General features: G+C 54.7%; 1 protein-coding gene across 2 annotated transcripts; it reads left to right on the top strand.

The window, feature by feature from the left end:
* The first annotated feature begins 2,356 nt into the window (after window positions 1-2,356).
* On the top strand, window positions 2,357-12,039 carry LOC111139123 (ajuba LIM protein). 2 transcript variants are annotated; one of them, XM_022491282.1, is made up of 8 exons: window positions 2,357-3,613; window positions 6,620-6,721; window positions 8,400-8,467; window positions 8,599-8,661; window positions 9,359-9,489; window positions 9,573-9,624; window positions 10,351-10,419; window positions 10,879-12,039. In XM_022491282.1, exons 1-8 carry the CDS (start codon window positions 2,578-2,580, stop codon window positions 11,002-11,004), a joined length of 1,647 nt encoding a protein of 548 aa, XP_022346990.1. In that variant the 5' UTR covers window positions 2,357-2,577; the 3' UTR covers window positions 11,005-12,039. The 2 variants fall into 2 exon arrangements, with proteins under 2 accessions (XP_022346990.1, XP_022346995.1); XM_022491287.1 differs by lacking the exons at window positions 6,620-6,721; window positions 8,400-8,467; window positions 8,599-8,661; ... (2 more) ...; window positions 10,351-10,419; window positions 10,879-12,039 and adding an exon at window positions 6,010-6,053.
* The last annotated feature ends 1,483 nt before the right edge of the window (window positions 12,040-13,522 follow it).

Raw genomic sequence — 13,522 nt, 5'->3', positions numbered from 1 at the left:
GCAGCTAAGTGTGTAATGGTGCCGTTTCTTCAGGGGACGCTGGAGGAGCCAGTTTCGGGAGGCAGGAAAGGTGAAGTCAGTTGAGAGTGTTGTATGCCTTTGAGACAGCCAAGTAGAGATGCTAGTGGTCGGCTGAGTTTTTAAGTCTAAGAAAGTCTGGGCTAAGGGGCGCCTTGCTGGCCCAGTCAATGGAGGCATGCAACTCTTGATCTCAGTCAGGGTCACGAGTTCAAGCCCCAGGCTGGGCGTAGAGCTTACTTATAAAAGAAAAAAATATCTGGGCTAGAAATAAGGATTTGGGAGCCAACTGTGTACACAGTTCATAATTCAAGTCTTGAGGAGAGAGAACAAGGCCTGCGGAGCTCCCGGCTCTAGTCAAGACTACAGAACGGTTACCCTGAGGTCCTAAGCACTCTGGAGCATGCCTTCAGTGCCTCCTTCCGCCCCTTCACTTGTCTCTGGTTCTTGTTATCCCCTGAAAACACAGGTGGTTGGTCCCAGCTGTGCCCATTGCTGCCACCACCAACTCCCACAGGGGCTTCCTTTAAAGGCTTCTCAACTTTTCCTAAGGTTCACTCTCCCATCCTCACTCCAAAGTGGGAAAGCTTCCAAATATAAGAGGCTCTGTGGATATTTTGATTGTAAGTAGTAGGAAGGAAGAATCCAAGTTCTCTTTCCCCATCTGGAGACAGGAAAGGAAGGAGATGTCACAGCGGGTTCTGGATGCAACCTGATAGCTCCCCTCTGTTACTAATGCTTTCAGTGTTCCCTGCTTCTAGTCTGATACTGAACTCTCCTCTGGATCAGAGAAAAGCTGTAGGCCTGACAGGGAAAGAGAGAGGCTAGTTCTCCAGAGAGATGAGGTCAGGGAGACAATGCAGCTAGGACAAAGAAGCCAAATAGTTTGTGCCAAATTAATTTCCCCAAAGATATTAACTTCCTTTGCTTCCCCATTCCCTAAGGCTACACTAAGATTATGAAAGGTGTTCAAAATGTTGAAATGAAAATAATATGCATGATTTGTTTGCATATAATTTTCATGCTCATTTACTATCTAAATACAAAGGAATCATTTCCTTCCCCATTCTACCTCCTCTACCCCTTGCCCCTGATATGCTAGTCAGGGCAAAATCAGTTGCACTGGCATTTAATTAGACACGTTTAGCTTCAGCCACCTTTTCTTCCTTTCCTTATTCTTCATTTTACCAGTACGTCCAACACTAGAAGCCTCCTCTTTCCCTTTTCCACCCTGATAATTTTCACTTGCTAGATCGTCTAAATGACATTTCCTTTCTTCCTTTTTAATGCTTACCCTTTATCACAATCTCCTGTGGGCCCACCATCGGGGAGGCGTCCGCTAGCCCTAACACCAGGCCTCCCATCCCCCTTGTCGCCTGAGAGAGTTGCTAAAAATCTCTTTTCCCAACACCAGGGGGTGTCTTCTAGTCCTCTATCTGTCCTACCCGGACGGTAAAGATGAGTCCCAACCCTCTTCCTCACTCTTTTTGCGCAGACACTAAAGTTCCTTCCCTCCCTACCGTCGCAGAGCTTTGGGTTCAGAAAGTGGTGTCCTTTTATTGCAGTTTATCTGTTGCGCTCTCATTCTGTCTGGACTTGCACAAATTTGCCTTTTTCTCAGTCTGCTCAACCTTCGGTCTGCGCACCACCCACGATTTCCTCCCTGTGCTCCAGCTCCCCCTTTCTTTCGCTACCTGTCTTCCACCACCTCTCTACGTGGGCTTCCTCGCCCTTCTGGGCTCTTCCCATTACGTGTCTCTGACCTCTTTATGTATCTACCTTTCTCCCTGACCCCCTCTTTGTGGGTCTCATTACTTCTGTGCCGGTCTCTCTTCATCTCTCCCACAGTCCCCATAGTAGGAACAAAGTCACGATGTTTGCGCAGAACATGCCTCGCGTCGCCCCGTCCGGGACCGCGACATTCCACCGTGCCCCTCCGCGCATTCCAACTGCAAACAAAGAGTTCCTTTCCCCCCTCCCCCACTTTTCCCGGTCCCACTTCCTGAGAGATGCAGTAGCAGCTGCCCAAACTGCCCCTCGGCCTCCCCTCGCCTCCGGTCGGCGGGTCTCCACCTCCAGGGACAGTTAGCACCAGCACCACCCTCCCCAGCCGCCGCACCAGAGATCCCTGCGCAGGCACCCCCGTTCCTCTCGCACACAGCGCTCCGCCCCTCCCGGAAAGTAGATCCGGCCAGGCAGACAAAAGTTTGGGAGAGAAGTTCGGTCTGTGCTGAGTGTGAGAGCGAGGGGGGCGGGGGCCGGGGAGATTGGGGCGGCCCGGCGAGTGGACGAGTGAACAGACTGACCTGCGGACCGGACAGCCGCGGCCGTAGGCCCTTCTAGCCCCGCTTAACCCCTGATGCGCGGGGGGAAGCAGCCCCTCTCGCTGGGGGATGCTGCGGGATTCCCGGCGCCGGGCATCTGGGCCGCCCGCTAACCCCCTGTGCCTACCCCGTGCCCCCGGAGAACCGGAGTCCGGCCGCTGGGAAAGAGAAGCGGCCGCCGAGAAGCTGCAGGGTGCCCGGCGGGGAGGGGGCTGGAGCCCCCAGGCCCGAGGGCATGGAGCGGTTAGGGGAGAAAGCCAGTCGCCTGCTGGAGAAGTTAAGGCTCTCCGACTCCGGCAGCGCCAAGTTCGGCCGCAGAAAGGGTGAATCTAGCCGGTCTGGGTCTGATGGGACCCCCGGGCCGGGCAAGGGACGCCTGAGTGGGTTGGGGGGGCCTAGGAAATCAGGGCCCCGTGGAGCTACTGGGGGACCTGGGGATGAGCCGTTGGAGCCAGCCCGGGAGCAGGGCCCCCTGGACGCTGAGCGGAACCCGCGCGGCTCCTTTGAGGCGCAGCGCTACGAAGGCTCCTTCCCCGGGGGACCGCCTCCCACCCGGGCCTTGCCTCTACCTCAGTCACTGCCCCCCGACTTTCGGCTGGAGACCACGGCCCCAGCTCTAAGCCCACGCTCCAGTTTCGCCAGTAGCTCAGCCAGCGACGCCAGCAAGCCGTCCAGCCCCCGGGGTAGCCTGCTGCTGGACGGGGCGGGGGCAGGCGGAGCCGGAGGTAGCCGACCCTGCAGCAATCGCACCAGCGGCATCAGCATGGGCTACGACCAGCGCCACGGCAGCCCCCTGCCCGCCGGGCCCTGTCTGTTTGGCCCACCCTTGGCTGGGGCTCCAGCGGGGTATTCCCCTGGAGGGGTGCCGTCCGCCTACCCGGAGCTCCACGCCGCCCTGGACCGATTGTGTGCTCACCGGCCCGCGGGGTTCGGCTGCCAGGAAAGCCGCCACTCCTATCCCCCGGCCCTGGGCAGCCCCGGAGCTCTAGCCGGGGCCGGAGTGGGAGCGGCAGGGCCCTTGGAGAGACGCGGGGCGCAACCCGGACGACACTCAGTGACCGGCTACGGGGACTGCGCGGCGGGCGCCCGATACCAGGATGAGCTAACAGCGTTGCTGCGCCTGACGGTGGGCACGGGTGGGCGAGAAGCCGGCGCCCGCGGGGAACCCTCGGGGATTGAGCCGTCGGGTCTCGAGGAGCCACCAGGTCCTTTCGTTCCAGAGGCCGCCCGGGCCCGGATGCGGGAGCCGGAGGCCAGAGAGGATTACTTCGGTGAGTGAAAGAAATGGTTAGGGACGGGACAGGACGGGACCCATCACCGCCTTCCTTTCCTCACTGCCCCGACGGCCCAAATTGCCGGCGCCGGGAAGTCGGAGGCGGAGACGCGGAGCTAGAAGAGAGGCAAGAGGGATTTCCCCTTCCCACCAGGTCTCAAATGGACCTTGGGCTCCTTATTCCTGCTACACTCAACCCCCTGATTATCTCGTGAGTCCCAGTTGAAGCTTTAGAGCTTCCGTTTTTCGCGGTAGGAGGCCTCGTGGGGAGGGGACCAAGTGGGGAGTGAGAGCATCTCCCCATCCTGCTCCCCCCTTGGCGGCGGTGCCCCGGCAGGCTTCTGCGCGCCGCGCCCCTACCCCGGCCCAAGCTCCGCCCGCAGGAATTCGGGGAATGCGCGGGTGGGGGGCGGGGCGGGCGGGCCGCGTGCGTGCCGGCTCCTGCCCGGGCGCTCCAGGTACCCGCGGGCGGGGCCGGCCGCGCGGCGCGGGGCGGAGGGTGGGGTGAGGTGGGGCGGGGTGGAGGGGTGCTGCTTGCTAACACTCGCGGAGCTGTGGCCCCGGCCGGGGAAGTGGAGCCTGGGAGAGAGGGTGAAGCTCTCAGGGGACGGAAAGCAGGGACCCTGCTGTTAGCTTGTCCCGGTCATGCTGGCTTGTTGCGTGCCTGACCATTTAAGCAGAGACCTGGTGGTGGTCTCCTATTTACTCCATCCTCCGGGGGAGTCAGGGCAGAAGCCATGACCTCCTGGAAACTAGCATCCCTGGAAACTAGCATCCCTAGCAGGTTAACGACCTTGTGTAACTGCCAGAAATAACCTTTGGGCCACAACCTGCTCAGAATTCAGGCTAGAAACAGCACGTTATTTTCTGCCTCTGTTAAGGAAACCTGGTCGCTCTGTCTCCCACACGCAATTACCTTTAAGGAGTCTTTTTTTTTTTTTTAAGATTTTATTTATTTATTTGACAGCGAGAGAGAGTGAGAGAGAGAGAGAGAGAGAGAGAGAGAACACAAGCAAGGGGAATGAGAGAGGGAGCGGGGAGCCCGAGCCCGATGTGGGGCTCGATCCCAGGTCCTTGAGATCATGACGGAGCCCAAGGCAGAGGCTTAACGACTGAGCCACCCAGGCACCTTACGTTTAAGGAGTCTTGATTGATTATATGTCTCAGCTACCAGGGGATATTAGGATCTTGAAGGATCTTTTTAGCTAAGACCCACAGCCACCAATTTGTTATAGAAAGAAATGCTAATGCAGTGGGAAGAAAAACAATGGAAGGCCTTGGGCTTATCCTCTCCTTTCCCATCATTCATGTTCCTGCCTTGGACCCGGTGCCCTAGACCACCACCTCTATGGCTAGAAATGTGGACAGGGAGAGGAACCTAGCCGGGGAGGGCAGATTGAGGCAGAAGTTGAGAGGTAGCAGGGCTGCAGGCTGAAAGGGCCCTTCCTGCCCGGTTCAACCCCCATCCTCCCATCCTAAGAGAGGAAAGCCTAGAGTAGATGATGCTTTGGTTAAGGGAGACTGAGTGACAGGATCCTTTTAGCAGTTTCTTTTGGGGCCCATAAGAAGTGGCGGTTAAGCAGAAAGAAGTCTCTTTGGCCAAGCCATCAGAGTGAGAAGGAAGAAAGGAGCTTGGACAGAGTGCAATAAAAGGGCAGGGAGAACCTAGGCGTAGATATGCTGGGTTAGAGGAGGCCAGGCGGGCATGCCTGAGCAGTTTGCGCCTGTCTTCCCATAATGTCCAGGGCTTCCTAAAGAAATGGTTCTGATGGGCCCCCCTGGCATGGCGATCTTGGTTCACTCTTTTGGGCATTTTGACCCCAGAAGTAGAGGCTGCTTCTCCCCGAGAGTTAGGTTGTCTCCTCTGACAGAATTCCCAGCGTGACTGTACCCTTCTACTCTGGCCCCTAGTTAGGGGCCCTCTTCCTTGGCTACAGCCTTGCCCAGCTGCCAGAGGGTGGGAACAGGACAGGCCTGGGCCCATCAGTCACTGCAGCTGCTGCACGGGCTCCGAAGCCCCTGGGCAAAGACTGGGATGGGCCCCAGCAGGCAAGGAGTATGGCAGTGTGCCGAGGGGGAGAGGTGGGGCGGGGTGAGGCGGGCCCCGTTGGGATCTGCTCCCCAAAGACAGGCCCTAGCTCTCACTCATGGGCCTGGAATTGGGGAGTGGAGGGAGGAAAGAACACACCCAGGAGAGGCGGGTGCCAGAGCCAGGTGTATGTATTTGGCAGGGGTGGGGGGTAGGGGGCTGTCAGGGAAGAGCAGTTCAGCTCTATCCATCCCATGATAGATTTCAGGGAGACCTTAGGGATTCTGTCACCCTTCCCCCACCTTCCCGTGCAACCTCCAGACCCTGGAACACACCCTACATTCTTAGCAGCCACCTCCCCACAGGAGTCATGCTCACATGGTCCGCTCTGCCCAGGGCCCTCTGCTGAGCCATATCCTTCTTTCCATCCTTGGAAGCCTCGAGGTGTGGAGCAGTAAGAAGTCATTTTGTAGCTATATGGTAGCTCATTTTACGGATGGGGAAACTGAGGTCCCAGAGAGGCTGTCTAGGCCTGGCCTGCTTTCTCTGGGAGTCTGCTCCTGGGCCATGATGGACTGGCATCTCTCTTTGTCCTACACAGTGCAACAGGGGTCATACCCTTGACTGTTAGTCTTGTCTCCCTGACAGAATCTGCACATTTGAAAGTCAAGGATCATATCTTTGACTCTCTCCAATTTTGCACAGTATCAGACACCATATTTTTGCTAGGCACAAAATAGATGCTCAGAAAATATCTGTGGATTAATCAGTAAACAATGCTGGGTCTGCTCAGCCAAGATCTTGTCGCATCCCATTTCTTGTTCTCTCTTCCCAGGAGAGAGCCCGTGAAAGGAAGGCTGGGACTGGTGGTCCTCTGGAACAATCGGGAAAGAACAGTCCAGAAAGATCCCAAATCCCTGTTTTGAGCTGGAGGTGTGTGGGATATGATGCTGACAACCTCTTCTCTCCTCTCAGGCACCTGTATTAAGTGCAACAAAGGCATCTATGGGCAGAGCAACGCCTGCAAGGCCCTGGACAGCCTCTACCACACCCAGTGCTTTGTCTGCTGCTCCTGTGGTGAGTGTATCCCCTAGGCCTTGTGCAGGGGGCGGGCTGAGGCCTCAAGCATGCCCCACATGCATACACCTTCAGGAGTGCCTAGGGAAAGCAGAGCTTGTGCCTCTTCGGGTCTGCCCCACCCCCATGTGTCTGGATGCCCACTGTTGCCCGCCTTCCCTCCTCTGCTATACCTGGCTCTCCAGCCCCCATATTGCGTCTGCGTTCTGGAGTCAGCCCTCCCTTCCTCCATTGAGCCTCTTTTCCTCCTCTCTGTTCCTCCCTCTTTCTTCTGCTTCCTTGCTTGCCCAGCCTGGACTCCAGCCCAGCCTCGGCCTCTCCTTGGTGGGGTTTGGTCCTGGGCAGTCTGAGTTGCCTGGGGCGACAGTGAAAGACTGGAATGTGGGAAGGGTGGGGGTGGGCTGGGGGAGTGGGGAGCCATGGGGGGCGGAGAGAGGGGTTTTCTCTTGGCTGGTCAGAGTTCAGCCACCTCGCTGGAGTGCAGGCCACAGGGCCATGCCAAGCTGATGACATCACGCTCCAGGAATGCCTGCCACTGTTAGCTCAGGAGGCCCGCCTGGGTGGGGGGGTGCTTCCAGCAGCCTTAACTCCCCAGCCCTTCCCTCACCTCCCTCATTACCCCTCCCCACTGCTTGCCCACTCTTGATTCCTTTGCTAAACCTTTAATCTCTTATCTCTGCCTGTCTGACTCCAGCACTCAGCTTTTCTGTGCCCCTACTCCAGCTACCACCACCACCTTCAGCCCCCACCTCTGGCTGGTTCTCTTGGGTTCATCCATCTGTCTGTCTTGTCTATAGGGCCTTTTCTGGGTGTGTCTCTTTCCCTCTCTGTACCCCCCGCTGTGTCTCCTGAGTCTCTAAGTCAGCTTTTCCAAACTTCTGGTAGGAGGTAAAAGAGATTTTGATCAGAAGAGGGCAGAGGAGGTGGCCAACTCGCCCTTTTCTCCACCTTGGGTCTCACTCCTCCCCTCTCCCTGACAATTTAGACACCTTGGAGCAGTTCCTAAGTGTTGGTCACATGCCTTGTCAGCTCACAGAAGATCCTGGATTCTCTGGGTTTCTCTGAGCTTGGGGGAGCTGCCTTGTGCAGTGGGAAAGGGAACTGACTTTGCTCCCGAGAAGAGCACTTTGTCCCCAACAGTAATGCCAATATTTCCTGACCTCTGCTGAGCCTGTCCCTGGAAGAAGACAGACAGGGCTAGGATAGCAGGAAGGCTATACACAGGCAAAGAGGCCCCTAGGTTGAAAGGTCCCAGAGGGCAAGGCCTATAACAATGCGACCACCTCCATGGGCATTGTACAGTACCTTATTCCCAGCTCCTTTACCTTGTACCCCAGCCTGGGGTTGGCTCCCCCAACCCCCACCCCTGGGTGACTCCTTGTGCCCTGGAGAGGAAGGCATTCATTGAGGGAGGGCAGGATCTTAGAAAACTGTTGAGGCGAGAACTGGAGGAACAGCGAGCAGAGAGGGGAAGTTTGCAGGAATGAGACCAAAGTAAATTGGAATCGCATCAGATAGGATTTTTGTGTAGAGAGGGAGGACACACAGCAGTGAGGAGCACTAGCACTAAGGTCCAGATTAAATACGTCATCCTACATTGGAGAGCAGTGTTCCCGGGGCGGGGATGCCCTGTACGTGGACACTGGGATGGCTCCAGTCTCTTGTCTGTTGCTCCTAGGGCGAACTTTGCGCTGCAAGGCTTTCTACAGCGTCAATGGCTCCGTGTACTGTGAGGAAGATTATCTGGTGAGTGAGGGGTCCCCTGGGCCTGGAATTGGCTCCCATACCAGGACCTTTCTTGGTGGCCCATTGGGGTTGCACCCATCAGGTCCTTCTCTGCTTGTAATATCCTCCCTTGGTTCTTTCTTTCTCCCTAGTTTTCAGGGTTTCAGGAGGCAGCTGAGAAATGCTGTGTCTGTGGTCACTTGATCTTGGAGAAGGTAAGCAAAGTGTCTTCAACTGCGACTCTCTGTGAGGCTGAGCGACTGAGGGGTAGAACCAGGGGCTAAGTGGGTACTGAGAAAAGGGGGAGGGAGGAACTCCATCACTACGAGTGGCTTTCCTCTCATTCTTCCCCAGAGCAGCTATTTGTAGTGCCTTCCCGCTGCTGGTTGGGTCAGCACCCCTAATCCTGCCATCCACACAGCCTCTGTGATCTGGTCTCTGCCTACTCCTGCAGTCACAGCCAAGCTAGGAGTGTGGGGTCCCAGGTCTTAATCCCCTTCCTGCTACTGGCTGGGATCAGTTAGAAATCAGGGTTGTTGTTTTTCCGTAAGCAGGGGGAATAGGATTAGAGCAGTGGTCAAGCCTAGCAGATCACCTGGGAAGAAGTAAAGAAAATAACCAGTGCCTGGGTTGTCATCGGAGACTGTGATGAAAACCTCTGGGGTGAGGCCCAGGCACTGATGGGTTTTACAAGCTCCCCGGGTGAGAACCACTGGCCTGGATGCTCTCTAAGACTGTGTTCAATGTTTCTGCCTCTATTTTAAGCATCCTCTGGGCCCCTCAGATTACAGAGCATTGTTCTTGGAGGAGAGCGGGGAGTTGGAGGAGTTTGGGGGAGCTGCAGGGAGCACCACGGGTAGCTGGAGAATGAGACTGGAGGGAGACTGATTGTCTTCCCACCCCGTGAGCCAGATCCTGCAGGCCGTGGGGAAGTCCTACCACCCGGGCTGCTTCCGGTGCATCGTTTGCAACAAGTGTCTGGATGGCATCCCCTTCACTGTGGACTTCTCCAACCAGGTGTACTGCGTCACTGACTACCACAAGTGAGTCTGCCCCCTAGGGGTGTGGTGTGGGACTGGCCTCAGGGTTCCCCAGCCTCAACTCGTCTCTGCCTTCTCTTCTTCAGAAATTACGCTCCTAAGTGTGCGGCCTGCGGCCAACCCATCCTCCCCTCAGAGGTCAGTATGCTGGGGTTCTCTTGTGGGGCAGCCAGTGCTGCTGCGGGGGTGGGGACATATGGGCCCGGCTTCCCGCGGGAGGCGGTGGTGTTGAGGAATGTGCTCTGCGAAGATTCCCGTGTGACTCTGCTCTCAGGGTCACCACCCTGACCCTGACATCCGGGCCTGGACATTTCTGACAGCCTCACTGGGCCCAGGCTTCATCCTGTCTGTCCCAGTCCATAGGAGGAGACTTTTTTTTGAGGTCAAGTCAGCAGATCCCAGATGTAGGGGCTAGAAAAAGGTGGGAAGAATCCTCAGGGCTGGTAGGAAGATGTCAGCAATGATTTATTCTGTGTGTGCTACGTGTTGGCCTGGGGAGAGAATCTGAAAGCCAATAAGGAACCAGACCCTACTGGAACTCCTTGTCCCCAGCTTAGCTTACTTTACTTAGACTGCTGGCCCCTTTTCCTTCCCCACAGCTCGGAGAGGTAGGTAAGGCCAGAGCTGCTGGACAGAGGGAAAACTGTGAGAGGACAGGCCTTTCTGGAGGCAGTATCAAGGAAGGGGAGGGAGGAAAGTTCTAGTAGGATTTCCAAAGGCCATCTGAAAGCTACGGGTGATTGCAGAGAGTTCTCCCTGGAGGCCCTTGAATGATCTTCGCATTGGGCTGGGAAGGGGCCCAGAGGAGGGCAGAACTGGGGTTGTCATGCTACACTCATCCCATGGGGGCCTGCATCATTTCAGGGCTGTGAGGACATTGTGAGGGTGATATCCATGGACCGAGATTATCACTTTGAGTGCTACCACTGTGAGGTGAGTGTGAGGAGCCTGGGCTCCTGGAGGAGAATCTAGAGAGGGAATGGGGCTGGGAAGGAGGCATGTCCCTGGACTGCTCAAGTCTGTGGGAGCGGTCTACAGCGTGGAAACCAGGAAGGTGCTCCAACCCATCTCCAGTATCTCTGCCATCCTTCATCCACTCTGTCTGGTCCTGGGTGTTTAGTCCTTTCTGCCTCTGGCTTTCCCCAAGGCAAGCCTGAACTGGGGACTCCTGGTAACCACTGCAAATGGGAGTCCGCCTCATTATTTCCGCTGTAGCAGCGACACCTGCTGTCCAGCTGAGGTATTTTCTCGGGCTTCTACTCGGAGGCCATCGCCTCCAATCGACCCCACCACCTTTCTTCCAGTCTACTAGGAGGCTGGTGTGGATCAGCACAGTCTCCCAACATGTCCCAGTGCCCGGGCTGAGGTGAACTAGGTGTCCTTCTTCCCTAGGACTGCCGGATGCAGCTGAGTGATGAGGAAGGCTGCTGCTGCTTCCCTCTGGATGGGCACTTGCTCTGCCACGGCTGTCACATGCAGCGGCTCAGTACCCGACAGCCCCCTGCCAGTTATATCTGAACTGCGGTCTATGCTGCTGCCTTTGCTGCCCCTGGCAAATCCCTCTGGCCAGAGGGCCCCTCTGAGGCCAGCCAAGGCAAGGAACGCACTCCCAGGCCAGGCAGAAGAGTCCTCTGGGGAGGGCCCCAGGGGCCAGAGACCCAAAGATACAACATTCCAGATGGACTGTGGAGAAGGAAACTTCCAATTGCCATGGGGGGGCGGGTGTGACTGGCTTTCTTTCCATGTGCACAGCCTGTGCTGTAGCATATACTCAGGCATGCACAGGCAGGTTCCAGGACTTTCTAAAGGTCTGATTCTAGTCTGTTTCTCTAGTACCATTTATGCATAAGCCAAACAACGTTCTGGCTTTGGGTTACAGAAAGAGGACACTATGAACACGCCTCACTCTGGCACCCCTCACGTGGGTCAGATACGGGGTCAGCAGGTTCTTACCACAATGTTTTATCTCTGTATCTGGATGAAGAGGTGGAAACTGGACCTTATCAATGAGTTGTTTCTTGGCCACCTTCTCTCTAAGGACCAGGAAAGCTGCTCAGCCCCATGAAGGAAGGGGGGCAGCTCATGTGGACCTGCTGCCTGTGTTGCCTGTGTCTCAGGGACTCACGTGGGCCTGGGAAGGCTGGGTGGGTGGCTGTCCTGGGTTCCTCTTCTCCTCAGCTTGGGGACATGACAAGAGAGTCTTTGGGAGTAGAGGGCCAGGCAAGCCATGCAGGGAGCCTCAGGCCCAGCCACGCACCCAGGTGCAGGCGCACGGAGACTTCCAGCCCACTGTGTACACAGGCACACTCACAGACACACACTCGCTCCCTCACTCCCTTCTTCTCAGGTCACCGTCACCCACATTCCCTCACAGTCGCTCACCACTCCAGACCTGCCACCCCGCAGAGGGATCTAGAGTTCCAACCAGTGCAGCTCCCAAGCCCTGAGGTTCCAGGGAGCCAGAGGGGCAACACACTTTGACATGGTTCTAGTCCACTTGGCTAAAATTGGTCCCTTCAAGCCAATCCAAGACTTACTTACTTTCAGTTTACTTCACCAGTTTTTTGTGGTTTTTTTTTTTTGTTTTTTTTGTTTTTTTTTTTGTGGTTTTATTGAAAATCCGGGGACAGGACCTATGGGCAGAAAGAGCTGCGAAAGTTTACGTCACTTAATGACAAGTTTGCCAAAAGTGCGGTTCCCTTTGGGGTGTTTTTACAGCCATTTAGTGTTGTGTTTTTTTTATATTTTGGGTGTTCTAAAAATTTTTATCTATTCATCCAACAGTAGTTCTGAATCATTGTCAACAAAATAAATTTATCAAATTTGCAGCACTTTGTAAATGACATTTTTTCCTAAGTTTATGAAAACGTTACCTATGTTGTCTACTTTTCAGATACTTTCAAAAAAGTTTAAAGTAGCTAGCAATAAATATAATTGGCACAGACATTTTGTGTATCATTTTTTGTGTTTCTTAATATTCCTTTACAAATTAGATACCTTGGAAAAGTTAATGGAGCTCTTGTGATTTTGGTGCTTTGGCCTAACTTCTACATTCCTACTGTGAAAAATGCCCATAAATTATAAACAATTGAACAAGCATGTAGCATAATCAGTTGACTAACACTTAAAGATTACACAGACAAGAACAATAAAAAGTGAAAGCATGAGTCTACTAAATCCTTTTGAAATGCTGCAGATTTGATAAATATTTATTTGAGACTAATTGTCTCTGGGTGACTTGATTTTAGGCAAATTAATCTGTTAATCTTTGATCCTTAGTCTTCATTCTCTGTCACTTAGAGTTTCATCCTGGAAACAGTGACTTGTGGGAACAACAATCCCACATTTAGGGGGTTTCTAAGGTAGCCCGTGTCAGCCAAGCTGGGGTCGCGGAGAAGAGGCCTGTGCATGAGGGTATGATCTAGAGAAAGAGCTCACATTCATACCACTGAGTACTGGAGGGGATGCACTTTTGGGTAAGATAAATGTTCTGAAACTGGATAAGTTGGTCTACAGCTGGGATTTCTTCTTCTGAATTATTATTATTAAATAAGTGAATACAAAGACCGTGACTGGGCAGTTTTCTCACCGGGCCACTCCAGGCCTGGGAAATCCAGGCAAACACATATAACCTTATATCCACCCTTTCTTTGACTCTTGGGGGTCTTGTCCACTCCAACCCTGCGTTTCTAACTCTGACTTCAGCCTTGTATCTGTTGCTGACTGGCTGATTCCTTTCTGGGTCTATGCTCATCTATGCGAGCCCTGGAGCTTCCCAAGACTGTTCTTGCTCCCGGGGCTACTCCCTCCTTCCCAAGGAAAAACAAGTGCTAACATCTGTTGAGGACAGGCCCAGGGAGGGCAGGCCATGGAGAAGAGCAGCCCCAGCCACCCCTCATCATCACTGGCAGGCTCCCAAGTGTACCCTGCATCGCAAGAGTTTGCCTTCTTGCTGTTCACTGGGACACTGCTCGTCCTTAGTCGTGCTGTTTCATATCTATAGCTGATAGATTCCTGGGGTGCTGCAAAGGGTACA

The sequence above is a fragment of the Enhydra lutris genome, unplaced genomic scaffold, assembly GCF_002288905.1.
Source record: "Enhydra lutris kenyoni isolate GAN:26980312 unplaced genomic scaffold, ASM228890v2 scaffoldscaffold4, whole genome shotgun sequence".
In the NCBI taxonomy this organism is placed as follows: Eukaryota; Metazoa; Chordata; class Mammalia; order Carnivora; family Mustelidae; genus Enhydra; species Enhydra lutris.
The sequence above is the reverse complement of the archived record's forward strand: the minus strand, read 5'-3'. Positions and strand labels throughout refer to the sequence as shown.

Bases quoted from the DNA above. Each gene is read 5' to 3' on its own strand.
- LOC111139123 (XM_022491282.1), top strand. From the start codon at position 2,578: ATGGAGCGGTTAGGGGAGAAAGCCAGTCGCCTGCTGGAGAAGTTAAGG. The intron at 9,490-9,572 runs GTGAGTCTGCCC...TCTCTTCTTCAG, and splicing joins TGCGTCACTGACTACCACAA to AAATTACGCTCCTAAGTGTG. The intron at 9,625-10,350 runs GTCAGTATGCTG...GCATCATTTCAG, and splicing joins AACCCATCCTCCCCTCAGAG to GGCTGTGAGGACATTGTGAG.